The 23981-nt window shown below is 41.5% G+C and overlaps 1 protein-coding gene across 2 annotated transcripts in view; it reads left to right on the forward strand.

Annotated features, from left to right (window-relative positions):
* Nucleotides 1-23981, forward strand: part of LOC140999153 (TOX high mobility group box family member 2-like) — an 88987-nt gene that overhangs the window by 31195 nt on the left and 33811 nt on the right. The window contains exons 2-3 of one of the 2 annotated variants that reach the window (XM_073469429.1): nt 1585-1677; nt 11664-11723. In XM_073469429.1, the coding sequence (XP_073325530.1) occupies nt 1585-1677; nt 11664-11723 (153 nt within the window). The remainder of the gene's footprint in view (nt 1-1584; nt 1678-11663; nt 11724-23981) is intronic. The other variant, XM_073469430.1, reaches the window with a different exon arrangement.

Raw genomic sequence — 23981 nt, forward strand, 5'->3', positions numbered from 1 at the left:
GTCAACGGTTGTGTAGTGTTTGGTAAGATGCTCACACATGGGTTGGACAGTCTTCTTAGCAATCCTCGCAACTTGATTCTAGGGGTGAGATTGTTAGCTGGGCCATCTGACAGTCAGTCCGTTTGTCTTTTGAGAAAACTTCAAAGCGAAATGGATTGAAAAGAGCCGAATAGATACATGATTTTTGGGGCAATGCTGATACTGATATGAGGGAGTAAAACAAATCTGATGTCAATATAGAGGGCGATTTGCAATGACCCCTTAGATGTGATGAACAAAACACTGTTGACAAAGACATGTGAAGGCGGCAGGATATTAGCAGGCAGCTGGGCTTGCTTGAGTTTCGTCAAGAAACTCAAACAAGTCCAGCTGCAAGTCCTGATACGAATATTGTGGAGTAAAATTCAGATATTTATATATCAGCTGATTTGCAAAGATCCCTGAAATGTGATTATCAAACACTTGACAAAGACAGGAAAGAAAGCAGTAAAGAAGGCAGGATATTGGCAGGCAACTGGCAACAGTTGCCTTTGTATCACACTTAGATATACCTTAAGCATCATTTTCCTCATTGTGTTCTGCAACAGAAATTCTTTAATACAAAAATATTGGACCACCAATACCAATAAATCTCCAGTATTTCTGTAAGTGGCCAATAATATCGGCTGAGTGATACATGGGTTGGGCTTTAGGATTGACATTCGGTACAAACATTCATGATCCTCAGGGAATGCATCCTAATGACTTTGGTCTTTCCCTCACTTCTCATCAGTGCCACCTAGAAACCTAAAAAACCTAAACAGGTAGTATAAAATATCCTAAAACTAATAGTTTACAGAGGATAAACCCTTTCATAACATGATGCAACCCTCAAGCTAAACTGTACTGTCTGCCTCACACGTTCAAAAAAGATCCAAAAACCTTATTTTCCGTTGAGTAATGAGCATTTCAGCCTCACTGGGCAACCAGTGTGGTAGAAAAGTACTATGTTATGTGGTTTTGATTATGTGAGCTGATGTTTGCAGGTCATATTTGTAATATTAGATTACTCTCACAGTTGTTCATAACCCAACCATTGCTGTGAGCTGTGTTTAATGTGCACGGAGACAGTGTAAATCCACTCGTTGCTCCATGATACTCCTTTAGTCTCCAGATCCTTGGCTCAGTGCCAGCGTTCAGCCCCACTGTCTTGTCGGGGGTTTGTGTATATGCTTGTCAGTGTGTGTAAGAGAGCAGGGAGGTGGGCACAGGGAGGAGGCGTGTTCGGGGTGGAGGGGATGTCAGCTCATTAACCTCCATTCTTCCCCTAGCATGGCGCTGCGTAGAGTCACTGTGTAAGTCTCATGTCATTACTCCTCCCCCTGCACGCGTGTGCCGGGCATGAGGGGAAGAGCAGAGCGACCAGAGAAAAGGGAGAAAGAAGGGAAAGGTTCACGAGGGAGGGGGGGCCCTTGACATGTTCCTTTACAAATGCCCTGCTTGTATCTCGCAAAAACTAAAGCCCCGCCATCTCGTTTCCTTCCCCACTTTTGTCTTCTCTGTCTCTTCTCTTTCTCTCCCCGCTGTCTCTCTCTCTAACCACAGGCCCGGTACAGTGTGGGTGAACGAGGGGTTAGGCTCCACACTGCCCCCACCCCAGGCATCAATCCAGCTAGGAAAAGACTGCCCACTGCTGTGGTGAGATAGCCAAGCCTCCAATTTCTGAAACTTCATCTGTTCTCCACTTGTACAATGTGGTGTGACGTGTATGACACGTGACAAACTGCACGTCCTTTTGCCTCCGACGCCAACTCTATAGTATATGTCTAGAGATGTCTCTGTGCTTTGTCATCCGTAACTTAATTAAAATACACTTTTCACAGTCCCCTTTTTATATATGGTTACCAGTTCACCGTTCATTTTTGTATAGTGGTTTTAACATTTTTGATCCTTTAGATAGATAGATAATCATTAGCGGCATTAGCTGGCCACACGTTAACATTAGGTCGCAATGTCTCTTTTTGTAAACTTGGTGCTTGAAAGAGCTGCCAAAAATGAAAGTGACTGACATACACCATCTTGTGAAAGTGAGCAGTAAAGCCTTATTGCTGGATAAGAGATTTAAAATTGGAGAGAAGGGTGACTGGTTCTTTGTAGGAAGCTGTGATTACCTAAATGATCAAAAATGCTACAAACACTATAAACAAAAACAATCGGTAAACTATTAACAATATATACAAAGCGAAATGTGAAGTATTTTAAGTAGGTTACTGATTAAAAAAAAGCACTGAGATAACTATAGAGGTATACTGTAGAGTTATCAGCTCGTAAAGCAGCTATATGCCATACTACATTGTGCAAGTGGAGAGTTTGTGCCAATTGATTTAGAAAGGTGTACCTCAAGGTACTGACCTGGGCCCAGTTATATTTTGGAGGCTCCAAATTGAGAATATCTAGAGTTGTGATAAAATTGCTCATCATGGAGAGACATATTTTTTTAAACTCTTGAATTTCCCTACAAGAACATACACATGCACAGACTCGCCATGCCTTATACATACACCATGTCTGAATACATTAGAAAAACTCATTATGTTATGTTCTCCGCTACACAATGCATATATTTCATGTATTTGCATAAAAAAAAAACATTTACAGGAATCCACAGATGACGTCAGGAGTTGTTTCTTAATTGCAGCAACATATGTGTGAAAACATGCCAAGGTGCAAAATACGCCTCTGTAGTAGTAGTTGGGTCACACTGTGTGGGCATCCATAGAGACAAATTAATTCTGAAATTGAGCACTGAAATTGGGCACCTTTGACATTTTTAGGATTAATCTTTAACCACTTTTTTTTTATTTCAAAATGAATAAAAAACTTCTCCTTAGAGAGAATAAATATAACACATTGATATTTCCTCAGGCAGCCTGCTGTAAGAATAAGATGTTGCTATGTAACTTCTTGTAAATTTATCTTTTGTTAAAACTACCCTGATCTACTGGACTGTCTGTTATTATTAATAATGAAGCATACTTCCCTGTTTAGTTAATATCTGTGCATAGTGCTATAATTACTTACTTAAAGTGAACGCACCGCAACCTGATTATCAGTAACAGTAATTCAACAATTACAACACTTCCTCCCACCTTCTACAACTGTAAGTTTCGTGCTGCATGTCAAAGTCCATGCATATAGGAGACTGAACACAACACACAGCTGCAACCTTTTGTGTGTCTCCCAACAAAGAAGACACCTATAGAAATAGACTGATGTGTTTCCTATGTTCGTAATGATTTATTTTAGTCACTGCCAGAACAGTCAGACTTGAGAATTTGTTCTTCTTCTTCTCCCTTTGCTCTCTCGTACTTTATTCTGTGCAGAGGCAAGAGAGCAGTAGATTGCAATAAGATAACCAATTATATGCTAGAGGAAACCAGACTTTTTTTTTCCTGCTGCAGTTATCTGATGCTGCGGTGAGCAGAGGCAAAGGGCTGGGGTAATGTGACATTCACTCTGCCCTTTATCTTCTCTCATCGCTGTTTACCCCAGTCAGTTAAAAGTGGCTTGTGCTCTGCATCCTCTCCTGCTGCCAGAGAAACCTCACTGACAAAGACTCACACAGAGACATGCACTTACTGTACGGACACACACATTGTACATTGTACAAACGTGCGAACACACATGCGCGCTCTCACTTCAAACCAGACTGTGTAAGTGTCAGGTGGACCACTTTCCTCCTAGTGGCAGCCATATTGTCAAGTGTAGGACTGCTGCACCTGCTGGGCCTAGCTGCTAATTGCATGTGGTGCTACTGTGCCTGATGCTAAGAAGGTGTTTCCCAGCACTGGTTAGCAAGCAGGCTGTTGAAGGCCACCATGGCAGGAAGAGGGAGGCCATGTGGGTGGCACTTTGGTCTGACATCATTTTTTTTCTGTCGTATCTTTGCACATGCACTCACACGTGGCGCATTCCATGTTCGTGACCTCTTTTGCACTCTGCTTTAGTTACTCCACAGACAGAGATTGTACTTGATGATACGCAGTCAAACTATATGCTAACCTACTGTTCCTCTCTGACAGACAGTGCAGCCATGTTTCATTCAGCGACCTGGATAGAGTTTACACAAAAGTACATTTTACTCATAAACCTGCAATACCATTTTTTTTGGCCAGCTGTGGGCAACAGAAATAAGCTAAAAATATAATTTATGATAAACTTTTATTTAATTTGGAAAACGTATTTGTTTATTTAAACATAGAGATCATAGAGATCTCCTTTTAGCTCTGTTTTGGTTTCCACCAACTATCGAAAACCACGAAATATCTAAATGCTACACTATGGTCACCAGCTTGTTGCTCACTTTGGGCAAACACCCAAAAGTGAGCAGACTTATCAGACAGACTTCCCTTGTAGACCAGTCATGGAGAATGAGAACCATGTAGATTTTCTTTATGTATCAAGCAACAGAAAAGCCAAAGCAGGACATGTTTGAGATTGTTTGCCTCGCATGTCCTGCAATATGACTGTTGCGTATGAGCACATTACAATGTTCATGCTCTAAAGATAAATCATGCAGCTGTAGTTACTATATTTGTATTCTTTGTATGACTGCATGCACTGAACTACAGTGACTGTTTGGGACACATACATGTACCCATACACCCCTAGAGTCGGTGCTTATTCTCGTTACAAGTGACCCCTCTCAGATAGAAGTAGTGATACAAAAATGTTGATTACAGCCACTTCACTGAATTGTAAATACCTTCCCAGAAAATGTCTCAATCCACAGAAGTAATTGGTAAAAATTAAAAGTGAAATCCATGAGACCCTCAGAAGCAGCTACACAGTGTGGTGTCTGGTAACATTTTCTTTTGGTATTAAACATGAGACAGCTGTGTGCTGTTTACTGACTTCTGCAAAAGAGTTTTTTGTCACTTCCATTGCAACCACATATATGGAGTTTCTTGTAAGTTTCAAGTTTCCGCAGTATCATCCTTTGACTGCATTTTGAACAGAAATCATATCATTATTAGAAATGGTCGCCTTATAATTTCTATATATATATATATATATATATATATATATATATATATATATATATATATATATATATATATATATATATATATATATTCTTTAAACTGTTAAACTGTAAGACTGTGATTGCTGTTAAAACAGTCTGAGTTAACACATCTCACCATCACCGTTAAGATTTTTATCTTGTTGTGAACTCACTAAGTCACAGTGAACTCGGGTTCACAGTGGAAACAAAACCTTATTTAGCACCACACCACCTGGCCTCCCTTCTCACACGCACACACGCACACACACACACACACACACACACACACACACACACACACACATACATACACACACGCACGCTGCCTTTCTCCTCAATCTCCCCTCCCATCTCTGCTGTTGACTGTTGGTTCTGTTTTGCGGTCGCTCCAGTGCAACAGAAAGTGGATGAATGAGAGCTTCAGCCTGCTTTTTTATTTTTACACATCACAAAGTATAGGTGGAGCCGGAAGCGGTTGGAACCTGCGTCGTGTCTTTTGTGAAAAGGGCTTTTTTTTTTTTCTTCCAAGCTGTTTCTGATAGGAAGCGCACTGTGTGTTTGTGTGTGTTGTTCCACTGTGGAACCTAATCATAACAAACAGCGCTGATGCTCATTAGATGTGAGCTGATCACTGACAGTAAAACTAAATATTTCTTTACCAGAATCAGCTGGAGAGGTAATGCAAATAGTCTTTTAAAACACTTTTGAAACAGTCCTTTCAGGAAAAACAGCACTGCACAAATGCATGTTTCCAATTCCTCCAACTGAATACTTTCTAGGTTGGCATGAAGCCAGCAAATTCCAAACAGAATTCCATCAAAATCCCTCCGAGAGATACGACGAGCTGCTGCGTGTATCTCGCCGGTATCTGATCATGTCGTCCATGTGGTCCGCTGACCGGAGCACAGTGTGTCCAGGTAAACATAGCCCGGGTTTTGCATATGAAAATGAACCACGCAGCTGATAAAGGTGAGGATGCACATGATGTTGGGCGTTGGTGGATGTGACCCTAGTGCTGCAGTGTGTACATAAGTCTGTGTGTGTGTGTGCGTGTGTGTGTGTGTGTGTGTGTGTGTGTGTAGGATCAAACTCTCACACCCAGGAAGAGGCCCTGTTTCCCTTATCTAACGACAACAGAGCATGTGTCGCCATGGCCACAGGCTGCGCTTTTTATGGGCTTTGTGTGTGTGTGTTTGTGTATATATGTGCGTGTGTGTGTGTGTGTGCCATGTTCATTGTTTGCCCATGTTCATTGTTTGCTTGGGGCGTGGTGCAACACCAGAATTGTTACTATAGTCTCTCCTCTCTTCCCTTTTTCTCTCTCCTCCTCCCATGCAACTCTGGATTCGACCTACTATAGCTTTTTCTTTCTTTCTTTCTTTCTTTCTTTCTTTCTTTCTTTCTTTCTTTCTTTCTTTCTTTCTTTCTTTCTTTCTTCCTTTCTTTCTTTCTTTCTTTCTTTCTTTCTTTCTTTCTGTTTCTGCCTCTCAAACTCTTTGTCTCTCACTCTTCCTCTGTTTTAAGTGTGTGCATGTGTGTGTGCATGATTGTGTGTCGGTGTTTCTCTCTGTCTGTCTTTCCGTCTCCTCCTCTCGTCTGGCTTTGAACCAGCAGTGACAAGTTGGGCAACATCAAAATTCAGTGGCACATTGTCTCAGGTTGAGGTTTGTTAGGTCTCTCCTACGGCTTAATTGAACAGAGGACGAGGGAGAGAGAGATGTAAAAAGAGAAATAAAGAGGAGAGGGGGAAGATGAGGAAGAGGGGTGCTCAAACAGGCATACATATTGCATGAGTCCCCCCCACCACCACCACCACCTCCACCACCACCACCTCCTCCACCACCACACCCCTTTCTTCACAGAATGGCTGTGTACTGTTCTGGGCTTATTAATTCCGCTCGGTGAGAGAATTATTTTTAGAGACTTGGTGTACTGGCAAAGGCTTTTAAAGTCACAAGTATTACACATTCTGCTTATAGATTCCCTTTTGTAAATAGAAAAGTTCTGAAAGTTTGTTGTGGTAGTTCTTCAGTGGGATCCTGTGTGTTTTTTGTTGTACTCAGATGTCGCAATGGTCCGTGTGAATGTTTTTTGAGTTCAAGTTCCCTTTTTCAACTCACCTCATATCATACACCATACTACATCAACTGTAATATGGTGTATGTTATGTTGTTATGTACTGAAGCAGTACAACCAGAATGAAGAAATACTGTAAAAAAAGAGAGGTAAGTAAGAGAATGACCCCTTTCAGGCTGTATATTATTTATGTAACTGGATGATTAATATTAATGCAGCTGCTGCAGCTGGTCAAGGCAGATTTTTGAACTACTTTATAAACTTTTGAGTAGTTTCACCTAGAGCCCGACCAATACTCTGTTTTGGGGGGTGTAAAAACGATATGTAACAGAGGCAGGATATTTTACAGATTAACAATAAACTTTAATTGTCTAAAATTACATCAGTGCACTGAAACAGTAGACTTAAAAAATTACAACATATACACTGAGACCAATATGTCTTTGATCGGCTGATGGTATCGGCCAAGTGACACATCAGTCAGGCTCTAGTTTTGTCTATAACAAAGCGTCATATTTTACAAGCTGATCATGTGTTTTGTTCGCAAAATCTTCATCTGTAGTAAAGTAATAGTAACTGGTGTCTCTGTCTCAGCCACTCACTTGTTTCTGCACTATGTAACTTCAGTGAGAGGGTAGGATCACAGTGTTACACATGTTTACTTCAACATACAAGTTTCAACACAACATTGTTATGACATGAGGAGTTTTGATGGTAGTTAGCACCTACATTACATCTGACAAATTGTTACAGACCTGGGATTTGTATTTACGACAGTGGTGTTGCACTCAGAAACTGTGGGGGGGCGCCAAATCGCGCAAAACTCCAATTTCTACATAATGTTGCTTTAATGTAGTGAAAAGTGCAATATTTACCTCTGAAATGCAGTTGCATAAAATGGAAATACTGAAAGTGCTCCAAACTTTTACATAATCACAGTACTTGAGCAAATGTACTTATGTACTTTGCACCACTCTAAAGCCCTTTGAGACAAGCTGTGATAACGTTATATAAAAGAATGTTACATAAATAGACCGGAATTGAAGTTCAGTTATTGATATTAGCTGATACATAAAACAGGTTTCTTGCTGTGGTATTCATGTGTTTCAAAGCATTAGCTCCAGTTATGTAAGTTATTATTATACTTTGCTTCTTAGGTAATTGGTTTCCTAGTTTTATTTTCCCATCATTACGAGTTCATTTTTCTCTCTAATGATTGGACAGTCGTGGCATTACTCATGCACACAAGCAGTTCATCTCCCCCCCCTCACAAACAGATGTTGCCGAGAAGGCTTTATGAGGAGCTTATATGAATTGTCCGTCAATCAAAAACAATCTTCAGTGGAGTCTGTAATTTTGCCTCCAATCCTGCCATCAACTGTCTCACCGGCGCACTCCAAGATGAAAAGACCCCAGCATTGCATTGTACCATTAGCACTGTGTAAATATTACATGTTTTCCCTGGATATGCTAGTTAGCATTACTTCCACCTTGTGGCTTCATTATTTTCGAAACGCTCAGCTTTGTCGATGATTGCGAGGCATGACCTAGTTCTGGGACTCTCTATCTCTATCTCTATCTCTCTCTCTGTGTTTCTCTGTCTTTACTTTCTCACTTTTCTTCCTCATTTACTCATCCTCTACGTCTTTGCTCGTTCCATCTCTACCTCTCCACCTCATTTTCTTCTCACACTGAATCTGTCTACCTCTTTCTTTGTCATTTATTCATTGTCTTTCTCCATTTACTGCCTCAGCATCACCTTCATCCTTTTTAGTGCGTCTCTCTGTTATTCTCATCCTCCTCTCCTCTCATGTATGCATTCTTTATTTCTCAATTTGTCTCCCTTCCACAACCTATTATTATTTTCTCTATTCTCACATCCCCCCTTCTCTCTCTCTCTCTCTCTCTCTCTGTACCCCTCCCTGCCTCTCTATCCCTCTTCTCCATGTTTTTATTCCTCTCTCTCAGCACCACGTGTGTCACGGAGGGAAACATCGCGAGCAGTGGTCCCTGCTGAACAATTACCATGCAAAGCAATCCAAATAGAGATGTTTGCCGAAAACAACATGTGTGTAATTACTGCTTAATGAGGCCCTTGTCTCAGGCAGAATGCCCAATTAGACTGCCGATGAGAAAGCGATGCCAAGGCCCACTGAAGAAAGAGAGGGAAGAGGGGAGAAGGAGGGGTGGGGAGGGAGATGGAGAAGTAGAGGGAGGTTGTAGCACGGAGAGAGAGGGGAACAGAGGAGAGAGAAAGCAGCAAGGAGGAGAAATAGAAAAGAGGAAGAGACAGTGAAACATAAGGGGGAGTGGAAAGACTGAGAGAGTGAGAGAGGGAGAAGGGAACAACAGAGAAAGAGAAGATGATTTCTGCAGTAAATGTGGAGTAATGGCAGAGCTGATAGCATTGAGCCGAGGATAAATTGGCATTTTAAGTGGGAGAGCGAGGCACTGCAAAGGAGAGCTATCGAGAGAAGAGCAGGGGGAAAACAGCTTTACATTGCAATATATGGGCAGCCATGTTGAAGCACAAAATGGCTGACCTTTCCAGGCTGGATTTGGCCTTTTTGGTGAACATTATATTACAGATGTAATTGGTGAAAATGAGCACTGTCCTTAATTGCTTCATTTAAAGCTGAAAGAAACAGCAGCTCAGTTTGCAATAGAAGCTAAAATACGAGATCTGGCATTCTGTGGTTAAAAAACGGCATTATTCAGTGAGTGTACTCTCCTTTCACCCGAGAGAATCTTATCCAAAAGACGCTCTCGAAATGGCTTTACGTCACCAGCGATATCAAAGTGGATTTCAATGGAATGAAATTGCTCAGTTAGGCGAGGACAAGAGGCTTTCATGTGAGGAGCAGAGAGTTTATTGCAGATATGTCACCAAGGTCAACATCACTTTGGCCCTCTCTGAGCTACAGTCACTTCTCACTGTCAGGTGATAGACGGCACCACGCTTCATTAAGCAAATGAATGTCTGTATCTCCAGCATGTAGCGTCGAACAATTAGTCAGCATTCAGTTTCACCTGAAGCAGTTTTTAGCGCTGGTGCTGGTAGGGTTCTCGGATTAATCATGTGAGGTATGAATGAGGCTTAAATGCAAGTGCTTGTCTCAGTTTCATTTTTGCGTCTGCGGTTGAATGTAAATGCAATCATTAGAATAACCAAGTGAATCCTCACAAGGGCTTCCATGATATGCATCGTTAACCAACCATTGCCCCGAGGCAGCCGCTCATTCCCCAGGCCTTTCTCCTGCAATAATGTACAGTAATTTCTCTTTCTCAGCGCTCACATGCTCTACGTAGCTGCTTCGACTTTTCCCTCTCTTCCAGTGTGGATATTAGATTTCACCCCCAGGAATTCTTCCCATTTCCATCCATTAGTCGTCGGGCATTGTTTTTGAGCAGGTACCCCTTTTGATCCATTTGCGTTCTCTCATATCCAGCGTGTGTTTTTCTTGCAGGCATTCGCACATAGGCACAAAGCAGACCACCCCAAATGAAAAGGGCCCCCCGGTATCTTTACATCTGAGGAATTTGACATGGAATGCTGTCTAGTTTGATCATGTTGTCTCTGCTGTCTGTTCCCGAGTCTTCATTCCGTACATTGATTTCACAAAGGATGACCTCCATCAACAAACAAAAAGGAGGCTCAATTTGACACGTTGGGTTTCTGTGTGTATGCGTGTTATTATCCAGTCCAGTCTTCTATATGCTGCAATTGTGGTATGACAAAGCTTCATGTCTTTGGAAGCCAAGGGCATTTCACAATACGGCCCTTCTTCTGAACAGGGTAGCAGTCTCTCAGTCACCTTGACACCGCGCAGTTTCAGTTACTGAGCCGTTTGTGGGGCAGAATCTCATTTTCTCTGGAGCTAAAAACAGAATCTGTGTTGTTTTGTCTTCATTTGCGCCCCACTCGAGGCCGATCTCAGTGGGGAATTCTTCAGGGATTTAGCTCACCAACACACTATACATCAGCGCGAGCATGTTGCACATAGTGCTCAGCTGGTGACCCGGTGTTGTTTCTCAGCACCCTCGGGGGTCAAGGGTCATTTGTTGTTACGGGAGTTCTAACCCCGTGTCAAGCAGTGTTTTGGCACCTGCAGCAAGTGATCTTTCAATGCCTGATTAACTCGATCCTGAAGACACAGCATGCCCTCACTCAGCGGCACACACGCTGGATCCACAGGCTCAACGACAGGCACACACACACACAACCTTTACTACTGTACGCACTCACAGATTCATTCACACTCATTCTCTCCCTCATACACACAGCAGAGCCCACAGGGAAAAGCCCATCTCTCGTCACTGTGCTCATGTAGCCTAATTACCGGCCCGCTGACGAACAGTAATTACCCACGCTGCCATGCCACCACGAGGTTTAACCAAAGTGACAAAGTCATTAGTCTCACACTTCAGGCCACCCGTAAAGAGTTTTTCCTCTTCGCACCTCCTCCTCGGCCCCCAATTTTTTTTTTCACACCTCCTCTTGCACACTGTTTATTTTATTTCTCCTCTCTGTTTCTGTCCACAGTTTGATGGTGACAACATGTACATGAATGACAATAACCAAGAGTTTCGGTCTCCAAACCAGGTAAGACAGCCCACGTCTTTTTCCGATGAAGCCCACAGGCTTGTATAAATAAATGTCTGGGGAGCTGTGGTGTTATTAGCTTGGTATTGCAGGTGTCAGCATTTAACAGGGAGAGTTTTTTAAATTATATGTTTTGGTAAATGTTGGAAAGTATTACATTTTTGCCAGTAAAGGTGCTCATTAACTAAAGGTTGGTTGTAGATAGACAGTGTGGCATGTAAAACTGGAAAATCGTGGAAAACATAAGTCACAGTGGTGTGTGGTCACCCTGTCGTTATTAAGACGTGGGTAAGACGTGTCAGTGTAAATGTGAAAACCTACCTCACTTTAATTCCACTCATTTTGTTCTCATTATCCTAATGTTAAGTTTCCCAAAAGAGTATTCTAAAAGACAATTGAATATGAATTTGAATATTTTTGAAGTTATCATATTTTATCAGACCATCCATCAGTATGAGTGTAAAATTGTATTTCCCCACGTTGGAACATATATAAGGACATGAGAAATTATCCTATTTCTAACCAGGAAATTGAGTTCGACTAATCTCTCCCTTAAATACACCTTGGGCTTTACAACTTTATTGATCGTATAATCGCTACAAATGACTCAGTCAAAGGTTTCCTTCCAGAACAAACAACTGTGAGGCAAAAAATGTACATTGTTCAGGATGTTTTTTTCACAACCTGATCCACCAGAGTCCGACAATCACGCTTTTGAGGCTGAGGTTGACATTTTGATTTTTAATGCCACACTCAGATCAACATTTAAATATATTCAATACTTGGGTTTATGATCATTGAACTGAAGACATTCTCAAGTGCCTTAAACCTGCACTTTTGAATTGGCAAAGGGTTTCCCAGCTGGGGGCGACTACTGGTTTCAAGAAGAAGTTTGATTGTTTGTTAGCTCATGAGAAAATGACCCTACTTCTAACTTGATTTATTACCTCAGGAAACAGTTTCCCAATGAGTTTATGGTCTCAAGCACTACTCTCAAGTCTTCTTCAAAACAGTATGGTGTTCATTTAGTAAATTACGGTCCCATTTAGAAAAAAATAGTTGGCATGGCTGTCTTGTGATTGACAAATCGCTTGACAACTGCATGTCCTCATGTTCTCAGCCTGATCCAATCAGTATCCTTCCCAGCTCCACCGTCGTGTCCAATTATGGTCACCTCTAGCTTCATAAAACCAAGATGGTGACAGCCGTAATGCCAAACTCGAGGCTTCATGATGGTAGTCCACAAACCGATGTCATGGTGGGTTTACACCCGGCTAACACTGAAATAATGAACATGTTACACATTATATGCTATCTGCTAAACATCAGCCTGTTAGCATTGTTATTGATGGCATGCTAGCTTGTTGATGTTAGCATTTAGCTATGTACAAGTACGGTCATACTGTGAAGCCAAAATCGTGTATTTTAATGTACAGATCACTTCCACAACCCACAGATTAAATCAGTGTGTTTAGTTTTAAAGTGTTGCTTTTTGCCACACAGCTTTGAGGCTAATCCAAGGTGGATCACTGGTGCATTACTGTTTTGTAGCCAGGCAAACTCAGTAACAGCAACAACTGTAATGTGATCTCTTGGTTAGCAGTTTACCAGGTGTCTAAAATGGACATTAAAATATTTTTCAGATCATTTGATCTCTCAAGCTTCAAAGTCATAATGTGGAAAATGGGAATTGAGGCAAAGTGATGTCTTATGAAAGAGCTCTCTGAAAATCATTTATAACCACAATTGATGATTTGCTGTGTCAGATCAGCTGATTGAAATATTAAATCGGTGATGGTAGCCTTGACGCCCTAATCGGAGCATTACTCTAAAAACATCATCCATGACCTTGAGCCTCTCTTGCTAAGTAGGAAAAAAAAACATTTAATTCCTCATAAGCCAGAGTATCTCTCCAACATGTGCCATTTGATAGATGATTTTATCCAAAGTACATTAACTCAACATATATCTTTAACATTAGAGGGATTAAAGCATCAACCCTGACAGTGTTAAAGCAATGTCAACCCATTGAGCTAAACAGGTCACTCACAAATAAACCAGCGGCAACATTTCACCATTTCGGGCTCATTGTTGCACCGGGCCCAGTCTGGAGTGGCACAGTCCTAGTCGCGCTGTCAATGAGTTAGACAGGCGCAGCGCTGAGTGCTCCCAGCTGGTACGTGGGAACACATGGCCGGACATATGGCAGAATTTGGAGCTCCAGGATTTGTTGATCCAGCGGCGAGGCCTTCATGTTCTGACAAAACACGACGAGGTGGAGGCTCCTCGTCAATTAGTGCTTCGCCAAATACTGTCAGGGAGTCACGGGACAAGGCCAGAAGGCTGAGGACGTCGGGGCACACATACACAATCACACACTCACTCTCACACACAATCACACATTCACTCTCGCACACAATCACACACATACTGTAATAGGAAGTGACACATTCTTTGACACAAAGTTATTCATAAGTCATAAGCACATGTGCAAGTAAACGTCCTCAATTTCAGTTTCTTCCACTCGCTGTACTTTACAAACACACACACAAACATAAGTTCATACCTCTATACTTGTGAGGACCCACGTTGACATGATGCATTCACTTGTCCGTATTCCTGAACGTGACCATCACAGCTACCTAACCCCAATCGTATCATTAGAGACTCAGCTCAGGCAATTACAAAAAGAGATATTTTCTCACTTACTAGTGGTGTCTGGCACAACATGGCACTGCATATAGTTTTGGTTTTCAGTAATGGAATGTAACTAAATACATTTACTCAAGTATTGCACTTCAGCACAATTTTGTGGTGCTTGTTCTTGGCCCATCTGCGTGGAGGAAAAAATATTGTACCTTTACTCCACTACATTTATTTGATAACTTAAGTTACTCATTACTTTTCAGATTTGCATGCTGCATCAGAGGCAAAGTAGAACTTTGTTAAATTCATTTGTTTAATTGGAAATTAGATCTTTTTTAAAGAAAAAAAATGATTCCTGATGAACCTGAAAATGAGGATAATATGTCTCCTTTAAGACTTTTGTTTGGGGAACTCAACAGTCACATCCATTTCATGAAACAATTTTCCAGTGACTCTGGATTACCCACAAACCATGCTTTAGACTGCTGTTAGTGGAGCTACTTTCTTCCAAAGACGTCTTTTTAGTAATTTGTGTGTACTGACCCTTTAAACTAAACCTACTTATAACATTAACCCGACAGTAAAACCATGTCTTAACCCTCAAACAGCCCTTTGAAGAAGTGAAGACCAGCCAAAATGTCCTCACGTTCCAAAAATGTGCTTACACTCAGAGTATAAAACTTAAATTGGTCCTTGCAGAGACTGACAAACAGGAACATATGTACAGTGTGTGCACATAAACACACACATATATGCTCATAAACCCATGCACACACACATTCTCTCATAAACCCTGACACACACACACACATATAGCGGCACACCGTCATCCTATATATCCATAAGGTTGTCTTTCCTTTGATGTTGAGATTGAGTGACTATAACGAGAGGTCGAGGGGGGCTTTAGCAGCTTATTGTCTACTTATAACACACATCACAGGGTACGAGGTCCGTCGTTGTTAGCCACATTTCCTGATCTGCCCTAATTATGTCACTTTGCTTGCATACATGGGTTTGAGCTAATTGGGATAAATGTCCAGCTTTGTAGTTTCTTTGCTGCAGCGGTCATGTGTCAATCATCGACACCCTCACCAGGTTCTGCAGTGTTGTGTCAACAAATACCTTCTTAGTGGATAAGGCAATTTGGGCTTTTCAAAACATGTCAGTTGCAGTTGATGCTCTGTCAGCGCTGTCATACAGAAGCTTAAACACCAGTTCTGAGGAGCCCAATGAACACAAAGTTCAGTTTGGCTTCTGATTTTTTTAATACAGCGGATTTAATTTGAAATGTAGAAGAGGGAGGATGGACACCATCGCTTTTAAAGGTATACTGTGCAGACTTATAGACTAAAAGTGATCTCTCACTTATAGAGTGAGAGATCACTTATGCGTGTAGGTGTCTGTATTGGCAGAGACCCTGCTCTCTGTCTGTACATGTATTATTTTGCTGTGTTTGGGTCATTTCCTGGCTATAGAGGGGCGAAGTCCAGCCCCTTTCAGTGCACCACCATGGGACATTATTTCAGAAAAAAATATGTATTGTAGTGAATGAAGAGAGACAAATAATTTTTTGATACCGTTTGAATTGTGCCGTTAAGTACACGTATGATGTTTGTCAATTGAATATATAATTTTTCAGCTTGAGAAAGTCATAGTTTGACTCAAAACGAAAGGAATGGAAGACTGTGAAAATACGCAATTGGAAAGTGATGCTGTCGATTAACGCTAACAAAAACCCATATCTGCAACCTTGTAGAGCCGGTCCCGTAGATTAGCAGCTCGCAGAACTGACTAACTCTCCTTTCACATTACTGCAGTTATCAACGTGGCCAGATTTATTGTGATTTTTACCTTTTTTTTATCTTTTTCTGTGCCGAGTCGACAACCATGTTGGCGTTGGTGATATATATATTAAGAGAGATGGTGTAGTCATGGAGCAGTTTTACCAAAAAGTAGATGGCATTTTACTCTCATTACAACAAAAACTTTCCCTTAAAGTGTCAGTTCAGATGTGTCGGAGCATACCAAAGCCATTGCATATTAGTTGTCTTGTGCATACGTTTACACATATTTTCTGCATTTCCATGTATTTAAGCAGCACTTGGGTGCAGGCCATCTGAGAGGTTAACCCACAAATATCTTCAAAGCCACCACATCCGAAGATATTTGCATTTTTTTTTGTACATCAAACAAAGTTCATCACTCCGGCTGCTTGCTGTGCATGTGAGCCAATCATTCCCTAATTAATGCTTAATTGTGTGCATTAGCTGTGCAGTGTTTTGTCACATACAGCTTGCTTTTGAAGTTAAATCAGACAAATTGGAGGTTCAAGTATGGAATCATTTTCTGCATCAATTTGAAATGGTGATTACCGTCTGATGAATATGCTGAATACATGCCTACATGCTGGTATGTGTGTGTATATATTATTTTTTTGAATGTGTTCCTCATTTTTATTAAGATTTAAGTACTCCCCAGCTGTGTTTGTAGAAGAACAAGATGGGACGCATTTCTACTATGTCTCCTCTGTTTATTCCTTGTGAGCAGCTCTGCAGTAAGACTTTTATTCTTCGGTTCTGAGGAAAATGCACAGAGCTCACAGTGTCTTCCCAATGGTCAAACATATTTTGAAAGGAGGACCCTGTATGCTTTAATGCAAGCGCTAACACTGTATGGAGATGCCCACCCCAGCCTTTACATGATGTGTGCCTGTAAAAAAGGTGCACGTAGCCAGAACAGAGGCTCCTTTGTTTGCATGTCTCGGGGTCTTCCACAGCGTATGCACTGAGGTAGCAGTTTGACATAGCCGGGAGATTGCATTACACATAACATCTCTGAGCTTTTAAAAAGAGAAAACCGCTAATCAGAAACAGCTTTAAAGGGGGCCGTTTACTGTATGCTTGGACACAATCTGTCCATTCAAACAAGATGTTTTCAAGGCTTTGAATACTGTATGGTTTCTGCACATATGGAGCACCCAGGCGTTTTGATGATATTGATGTTTTCCATTTAGCTGATCTGTCGAGGTTTCGGCCTATATGCACGAGTGTGGGTGTGTTGTTTTGTTGACCATCATTGTTTATATCTGCCCACACACAGAGCTACTAAGGGGATAGTTTGTCGAATTAAAGATTATTAAACATCTCAATTATCCTGATTGACTCATGTAGCTTTGTTCCAGAAGCCTGAAACGCTGCCCACGTCTCAGATTTTGTCAGCGATTCATAAACATGTCGGTCTGGTGTGTGCTCACTGACATACTTCTTCCACAAAACATAAAAAAGAGCTCTCGCCACTGCAGCGTCTGTGTCAAATTGAAATTGAACTGAATAATAAAGAGAAAATACAGTCTGGTTATCAGGCTACCGTGCACATGCAAGCCAAATAATGCCGACTGCAGTGTATGTATTTGCACCACTGCATGATCACAGCCAAACCAAAATGGCTGCCTCCAACCACACCCACACATATTCTAATTTTGTACAAAACACAATTAGTGTTCTTCATTTGGATTCACATCAGGCCTGATCTGTTTGAGTGATTGTCCAGACTTGTACCTCCATGTGTATTTTCAAGTGTTTTGGCTGCCTTCTCCTCACCCTGTAATCAGTCTCTGCATGCATGTCCATGTGTATATACGCACATACGATGGATTAGGGAAAATTAGAGACCAAGAAAAAAAAAAACAAATCCCAAAAAAAATAGCTGGTTAGGGAGGAAGCTTGAAAGAGAAAACAAGCCAGTGGCAGGAAGAGGGAGAGTAATTTTTGTGGGTCTCTTCCTCTCTCGTGTTGTACTCGTTGTATTGTTTTCCTGAGCAGGAGAGGAAGCTCAGGGGCCACTGGTCTTCAGAGGAGCAGCAGCAAGTTTCAGCCTGTTTGCGCGTCTGTGTTTTTTCTGTTTCCAGGTGTCTTGCTGAGCCATGTGTCTCTATCGATTTGGCCGGCTGCAAGAGAACAGTGGCTGATGGTCGAGATTAGAATAGAAACCTCACTTGTTGGACGCAGACTCTCTCTCTCTCTCTCTTTTTCTCCTCGTCTTTCTGTGTCTGTCTGTTTATTTTGGTGTATTTCTTAACTCTGACACTCCCTCACTCTCTCTCATTCTCTGTGTTTCTCCCTTCTCTCTCTGGTTTTTCACCCACGCTCATCCAGCCAACTCCTTCCTCCTGAAAATGTATGGCTCTCACATACATCAACTAAACCTCAATTCAGACAACTCAGACATCCCTTCCCTCTCTCAGTTCACTTCAGATCATTGCAATAAAGCCAAGGTAACACAAGGTTATTACACACACGGTAAATTAGTTGTTTTAATGCAAAACTCACTGAGACAACCCACTGAACTTTAATTAAGTTCAACTAACAACCTGTAAGTTATATAGTTTTCATTTTTCACTCATGTTAATTTTTGTTCGAGTAAAGCAGTTCATAGTCTGACCCTTATATACATTGTCTGTTCATTCAGCTTTTGCTGAGACCACGGCAGGATCAGTGCAGATCAGTGAATGTATCGTCTGTTTTTGAAGTACCTAACGACAGTACGAGAAGCAGTCAAAGTAGACATTTTGGTCAGAGAGAGGGGCATGTGACTTATCTGACACACGTAACATGAACAAATAATCTAAGACTCTCTGGAATTTGAGCCCAAATACAGAAGAAGTATGCTAATTTCACATCATAGAAGAACAGGGCTAGTTTGACATTTTGGGAAATGTTTCACTTTGAAATTATTCACTTTCCTGCCAAGAGTAAGATGAGAAGATTAAATCGATACCACTCTTATGTCTGCATAGTAAATATGACGCTAAAGCCTGCAGCCATCTAGTTTAGCTTAGCATAAAGACTAGAGGCAGAAATCCTCCTCAGGTTGTAACTACATATTCATGTGCAGACTTTAAAACGGTGTCAATCTTCTAATCTCAGTATATTTACCAAAATGCTAAACCATTCTTTGATATGATGCGAATGATCAGTTGAACATTTAGTCAACTCATAATTTATGTTTAGAAAATATTTAATTGTATGTATTTAATGTATGCATGAGCTAATATTATTAATTTGGGCTCATTAGGAAATTTAGTTTGAGATTTTGAGATTTATGTCAAGGCCAACTAGCTTTCTTTCTGAGAGTTGGCTGTAAAGGTGGATACCACTCTCATGTCATTGGCTGCTGGCTGTATAGCGTCATAGTTAGCATACATATATGAAAGTGTTGATCTGTGAAAACATCCCAAAATGTGTCTGTTTAAAATCAGACAAAGAAAGAAGGATAATTCTGTTACAAGCAGCTGCCATGATGGTGTCAACCATTAATAGAAATCCAGATGTTGCTTGGCCTGATGATACACCTCACCCCTTTTCTCTCTCTCTCTCTCTCTCCCTCCCTCTCTTTCTCTTTCTCCCCCCCTCTCTCTCCGAGGCAGAGACACCTCAGTACACCCTGGCACCGCACACCCAATGTGGGCGATGCTGATGTGAATAGGCACCGTTACTTAACAGTGACTCACACAGTGCACCATTATACCCCCACCACCACAACTGCAACACTCTCCTCACTTCACAACACTCCCCCTCCTCCCCCCCGCCTTACACTTCACTTCAGTGAGCGTGTTTCTCTCCCCATCCTCTCTCCTTGCATCCCTGCAAGAAAAGTTAGGGGGACATTTGAGACAAAGGATGAAGAAATGAAAATTGAGGGTCTGAAAACGCCAACACACATCTCGCTCCCTCTTTGAGGCCGTACGGAGCCGCTGGCAAGGTCGCGAGAAAGAAGTAGAGATACATATTGTACTTTATTTAAATTTCAAGAGAGATCGCGGTAGCATGAATTCAGGCTGAAAACAGTTCTCAGCTCTAAACCAGCACCAGGGCGTCAATATCTGCAAACAATGCTGGAGGAACATCAGAGGAGCGTCAGCACAACATCCACGCCCATGCTAGGGGGGGATTGTAAGTTACAGTTGTAACCAGGGATCGGTAGTTCCTTATGTAGGTCAGTCCATGTCAGCCAATAAGTCCAATTACCATCAGCCTCTGAAAGAGAACAAGCTCTGACCTCTGCTCTGTTTTCATGCAGCTAAAATGGACGGAATGGATGGAGATTCTCGCTTTGTAGCAGAGTTAGGATTTTATTTATGGACGATAGAGTGATATTAGCGAGTTTGGAGGAAAACAGCGGCATGAAAAAATAAAGACGGAGAGGTCAAAGACAGGGTTGTATGGTGATGTGAGAAGTCAATGTGGAAAGACTTATCTTTCATGATGTCTGTTGATATCAGAGGCTTTAAAGAACATCAAAACGACCCACTGTCCCACTCATTTTTGGCCTGCTCCCCTTGGTCCCTCCACAAATACATCGCCTGCAGAAAAGCAGCACCCCCCGACCAAAAAAAAAAAAAAAAAAAAATGCAACTTATCAACAGCGAGAGTGCACTCAATGATTCATACACTCTTTTAAGAGAACTTGAAACCTTGGCTCTATTTCGGTCCCGGCCTCTCTCTGTGTACGCTGCACGGCGGAGCAGAGGGATTTAGTGGGACTAAGTAGTTTGATATTTCTATTGGTTTTTCTGTGTGTATTTTCACTCTCTCTTTCCCTCTCTCTCTCAGTGATCTTTCTCATCATATGGAGACCAAGGTCATGGCTGATTGAAATATAATAGAAGTGTAGACATCTGGCCTAATACTGTGGGAAGTTAAATCTATTTTAATGGCCCCTGCCGCAGTGGATTCTCTCTGATGCACTCTTGCGCTTCACTGACAGTAAATCACAATGTTCTCTTATTACCCTGACTGGAATGAGGGCATAGAGAAAGAACAATGAGGGATCCACATCATTTGTTTTCACCCCTCCCTTGCTTTTTCCTCTCCTCTCCTCTCTCCCTGCGCTCCTCCTCTCCTCCCCTCTCCAGTCCGTTTGCGACTCATAAAGCAAGGGGCTTAAAGAGAGTGACATCATGAAAATAAAAATAAAGGGGATTATGGGCGAGCTATTGTGCCATACGTGATTACTGGGGCTTCCATGTTCCCTTGGGGGGGATGAGTGACTACGAGACAACATATTTTATTTATTTATACGATTCTCTCTAATGAATAAGAATAGGAAATGTGGCTGAGACCACAGTGTTGCGCTTCTTGTCAAAAAAAATAAAAACACAGCCCTTGGTCCAAACATTAAAGAATTTTCTATTTCTCTCTGTTCCGGCACAAAGATCAGAGATGTTTTTTCACCCATCATCTTTGATCTATAACTGAGTGTGTTTTAAAATAAATAAATAAATAAATAGAACTGACTCTAATGTGCAGCACGTGGCCCCTTTTCACATCTTTTGAAAACACTTCCTTTGCAGCCGAGTTCAGGTACAATCCAGCACAGGCCTCCATCTGCAATGGAGAGTCAGGTCCTTTTTTACCCACCTAAATGAGATCCATTTTGATGTGACATTTGAGAGAATTACCAGTGCATGGGGGAGCAGGGAAGAGGTTAGCTCACTGCTTCGCCATTGGTTGAAGCGCACCACAGCCCACCTTTAGTGACGGACGGAACGGATGACCCTGAGCTACTATCGGTCATGGTGAAAGGCCCACCCCCAACCCCACACCCACCCCCACACCCCTCCTCGCACACTTCACTTATCCCAGTTCTGTCTTGCTGTCAGTCAGCCCGGTGGGTCTGCTATTCCATTCTCCTTCCATTGTACCGCTCTGTCTGCTTCTCTTGATACATCACCCAAATGGAGTTCCTTGTCGTCTCCACGTCAGGTCAGATAGCCTTTGCGGACCCGGCAGACCATCGCTGTAATAGTCGCTTGTGCAGCACACCTCGGCCATCTTCAACACCGCCAATGATGAGTTTGATTTCTGCCCTTTTCTCTGCTCTGCAAGGTTGATCTGTGAAGGTGAATTTTGAAGATGTTTTAAAGATTTACCGTTGCCATCCGTCTATCTGGAATACACAGTGTGGACGTGAAGACCTTTATGTATGCATGGCCAGCTGTTGTTTGTCGCCAAAACCATGCTGCTCTGTCATTTTTTTTCACAACGTAGCATATGGCTGGATGACTTTCCATAGGACACTGTATACTCAGTCAAAGTTATGTGCTTTTATGACACAAAAGAGTTGTTTTTTGACTGATTAGTTATTTCTAAAACCTTGTAAGTGTTTCATATTACAGAAAACACTTTGAGTGTGTCAGTCACTGAAGCTGTAATAACAAAGTCCATCAAAGACAGACAGCTCTTGTCTTTGGACAATTTGCCCCTCTCTGTGGCACTGCGCAACATATTCATTCTCCTCCCTTTGACGAACACATCATTGTTCCCAGATGAGCTGTCTTCCACTAAACACCTCATAGGCCACGAATGACTCCATCACCAAGCTAATGACTTCATCTCATCTTCCCAGCCATTTGTGTCAAAGAAACTTTAAGCGCAGCTGATTCATTTGTTTCCACTTAGGATAACTTAATTATGACAAGGTGGAGCTGTTTGGTTGCAGAGACTTTTCAACCAGCACGCCTACATGTCAAGGTGAAATTTCAGCTGAACTGTGGCTAACAACTAGCAATTACTCCAATCTTTTGTTAATTTTATTTCCTCTGAGCATCTAAACATGTCTATGTTGTGTCCACAAACTAAGACAGTTTGGATCCAGGAAAATGTTTACGTGCTAGGAAGAGGACTAGAAACTATGTGACTGGGTGTCTTTGTGTGATACCTGACTTTCTGTATATAAATTATATATACTTTTTTCACCCCCTAATTTTGCTGAGAATAACACATTTCAGTAAAAAGCTTTCAAACACAGAATCAACTTAACTTGTTTTTTAAGTATGCTGCCAAGCCAGTGACCACAGTTCAAGACATTTGTAATTGTGAAAACCACTTGATATTTTTAAGGAGACCTCAGGACAATTGCTAGCCATGTTTGTGGTGACAAAAACATGATCTTTTCCAAACCCAAAGTGTTTTTGTGCCCAAAGTTGACCAGATCATGAGCACAGCATTTTTCACAACATAAGATTTAAAATTGCACCAAAAAAACGTGAAAGCAAGTTTAATAAACAGTCGTCCGTCGGACAATTTCAGATCAGTAAACATTCATGGCATCTTAAAATACCTGACTACAAAAACAAGACAAACTCAATGTGGTTAGTACCCAAAAAGTAAAACATGTTTTCATTGTGCGGACAGTTTTAAAGAAAGTTTTTTCATGGTTTGCGTGGTATCCATCTCATGAAACATTATAAAAACAGTTTCCTGCTGCAGTACTAGCTACTGTACCTTTGAAAGCAAGAACAAACACTTCCTCTGTCATCTCCTATGTAGCATAAATTAAGCTCTGGAGTAAGTTATGGAGGACTGAATGTCATTACCTCCACTGAGCTTTTGACACCTTGATGGTTTATTCATTTCAAAGTGCAGATGTAAAGCAAACAGTAAGTATAGTTAAAAGTATCCCTCAGATTCTTCTTGAGACCAGTTTTTAATGTATGATTTTAAGAAGTGGTCTTCGACTAGAACATCATTTTGTAAGTCTGAATCTTCCATAGATCCATGGAAAAAATCAACACTTCTCCCATGGGGTGAATCATCTCCATGTTTTTCTTTC

The sequence above is a fragment of the Pagrus major genome, chromosome 7 (genome assembly GCF_040436345.1).
Source record: "Pagrus major chromosome 7, Pma_NU_1.0".
In the NCBI taxonomy this organism is placed as follows: domain Eukaryota; kingdom Metazoa; phylum Chordata; class Actinopteri; order Spariformes; family Sparidae; genus Pagrus; species Pagrus major.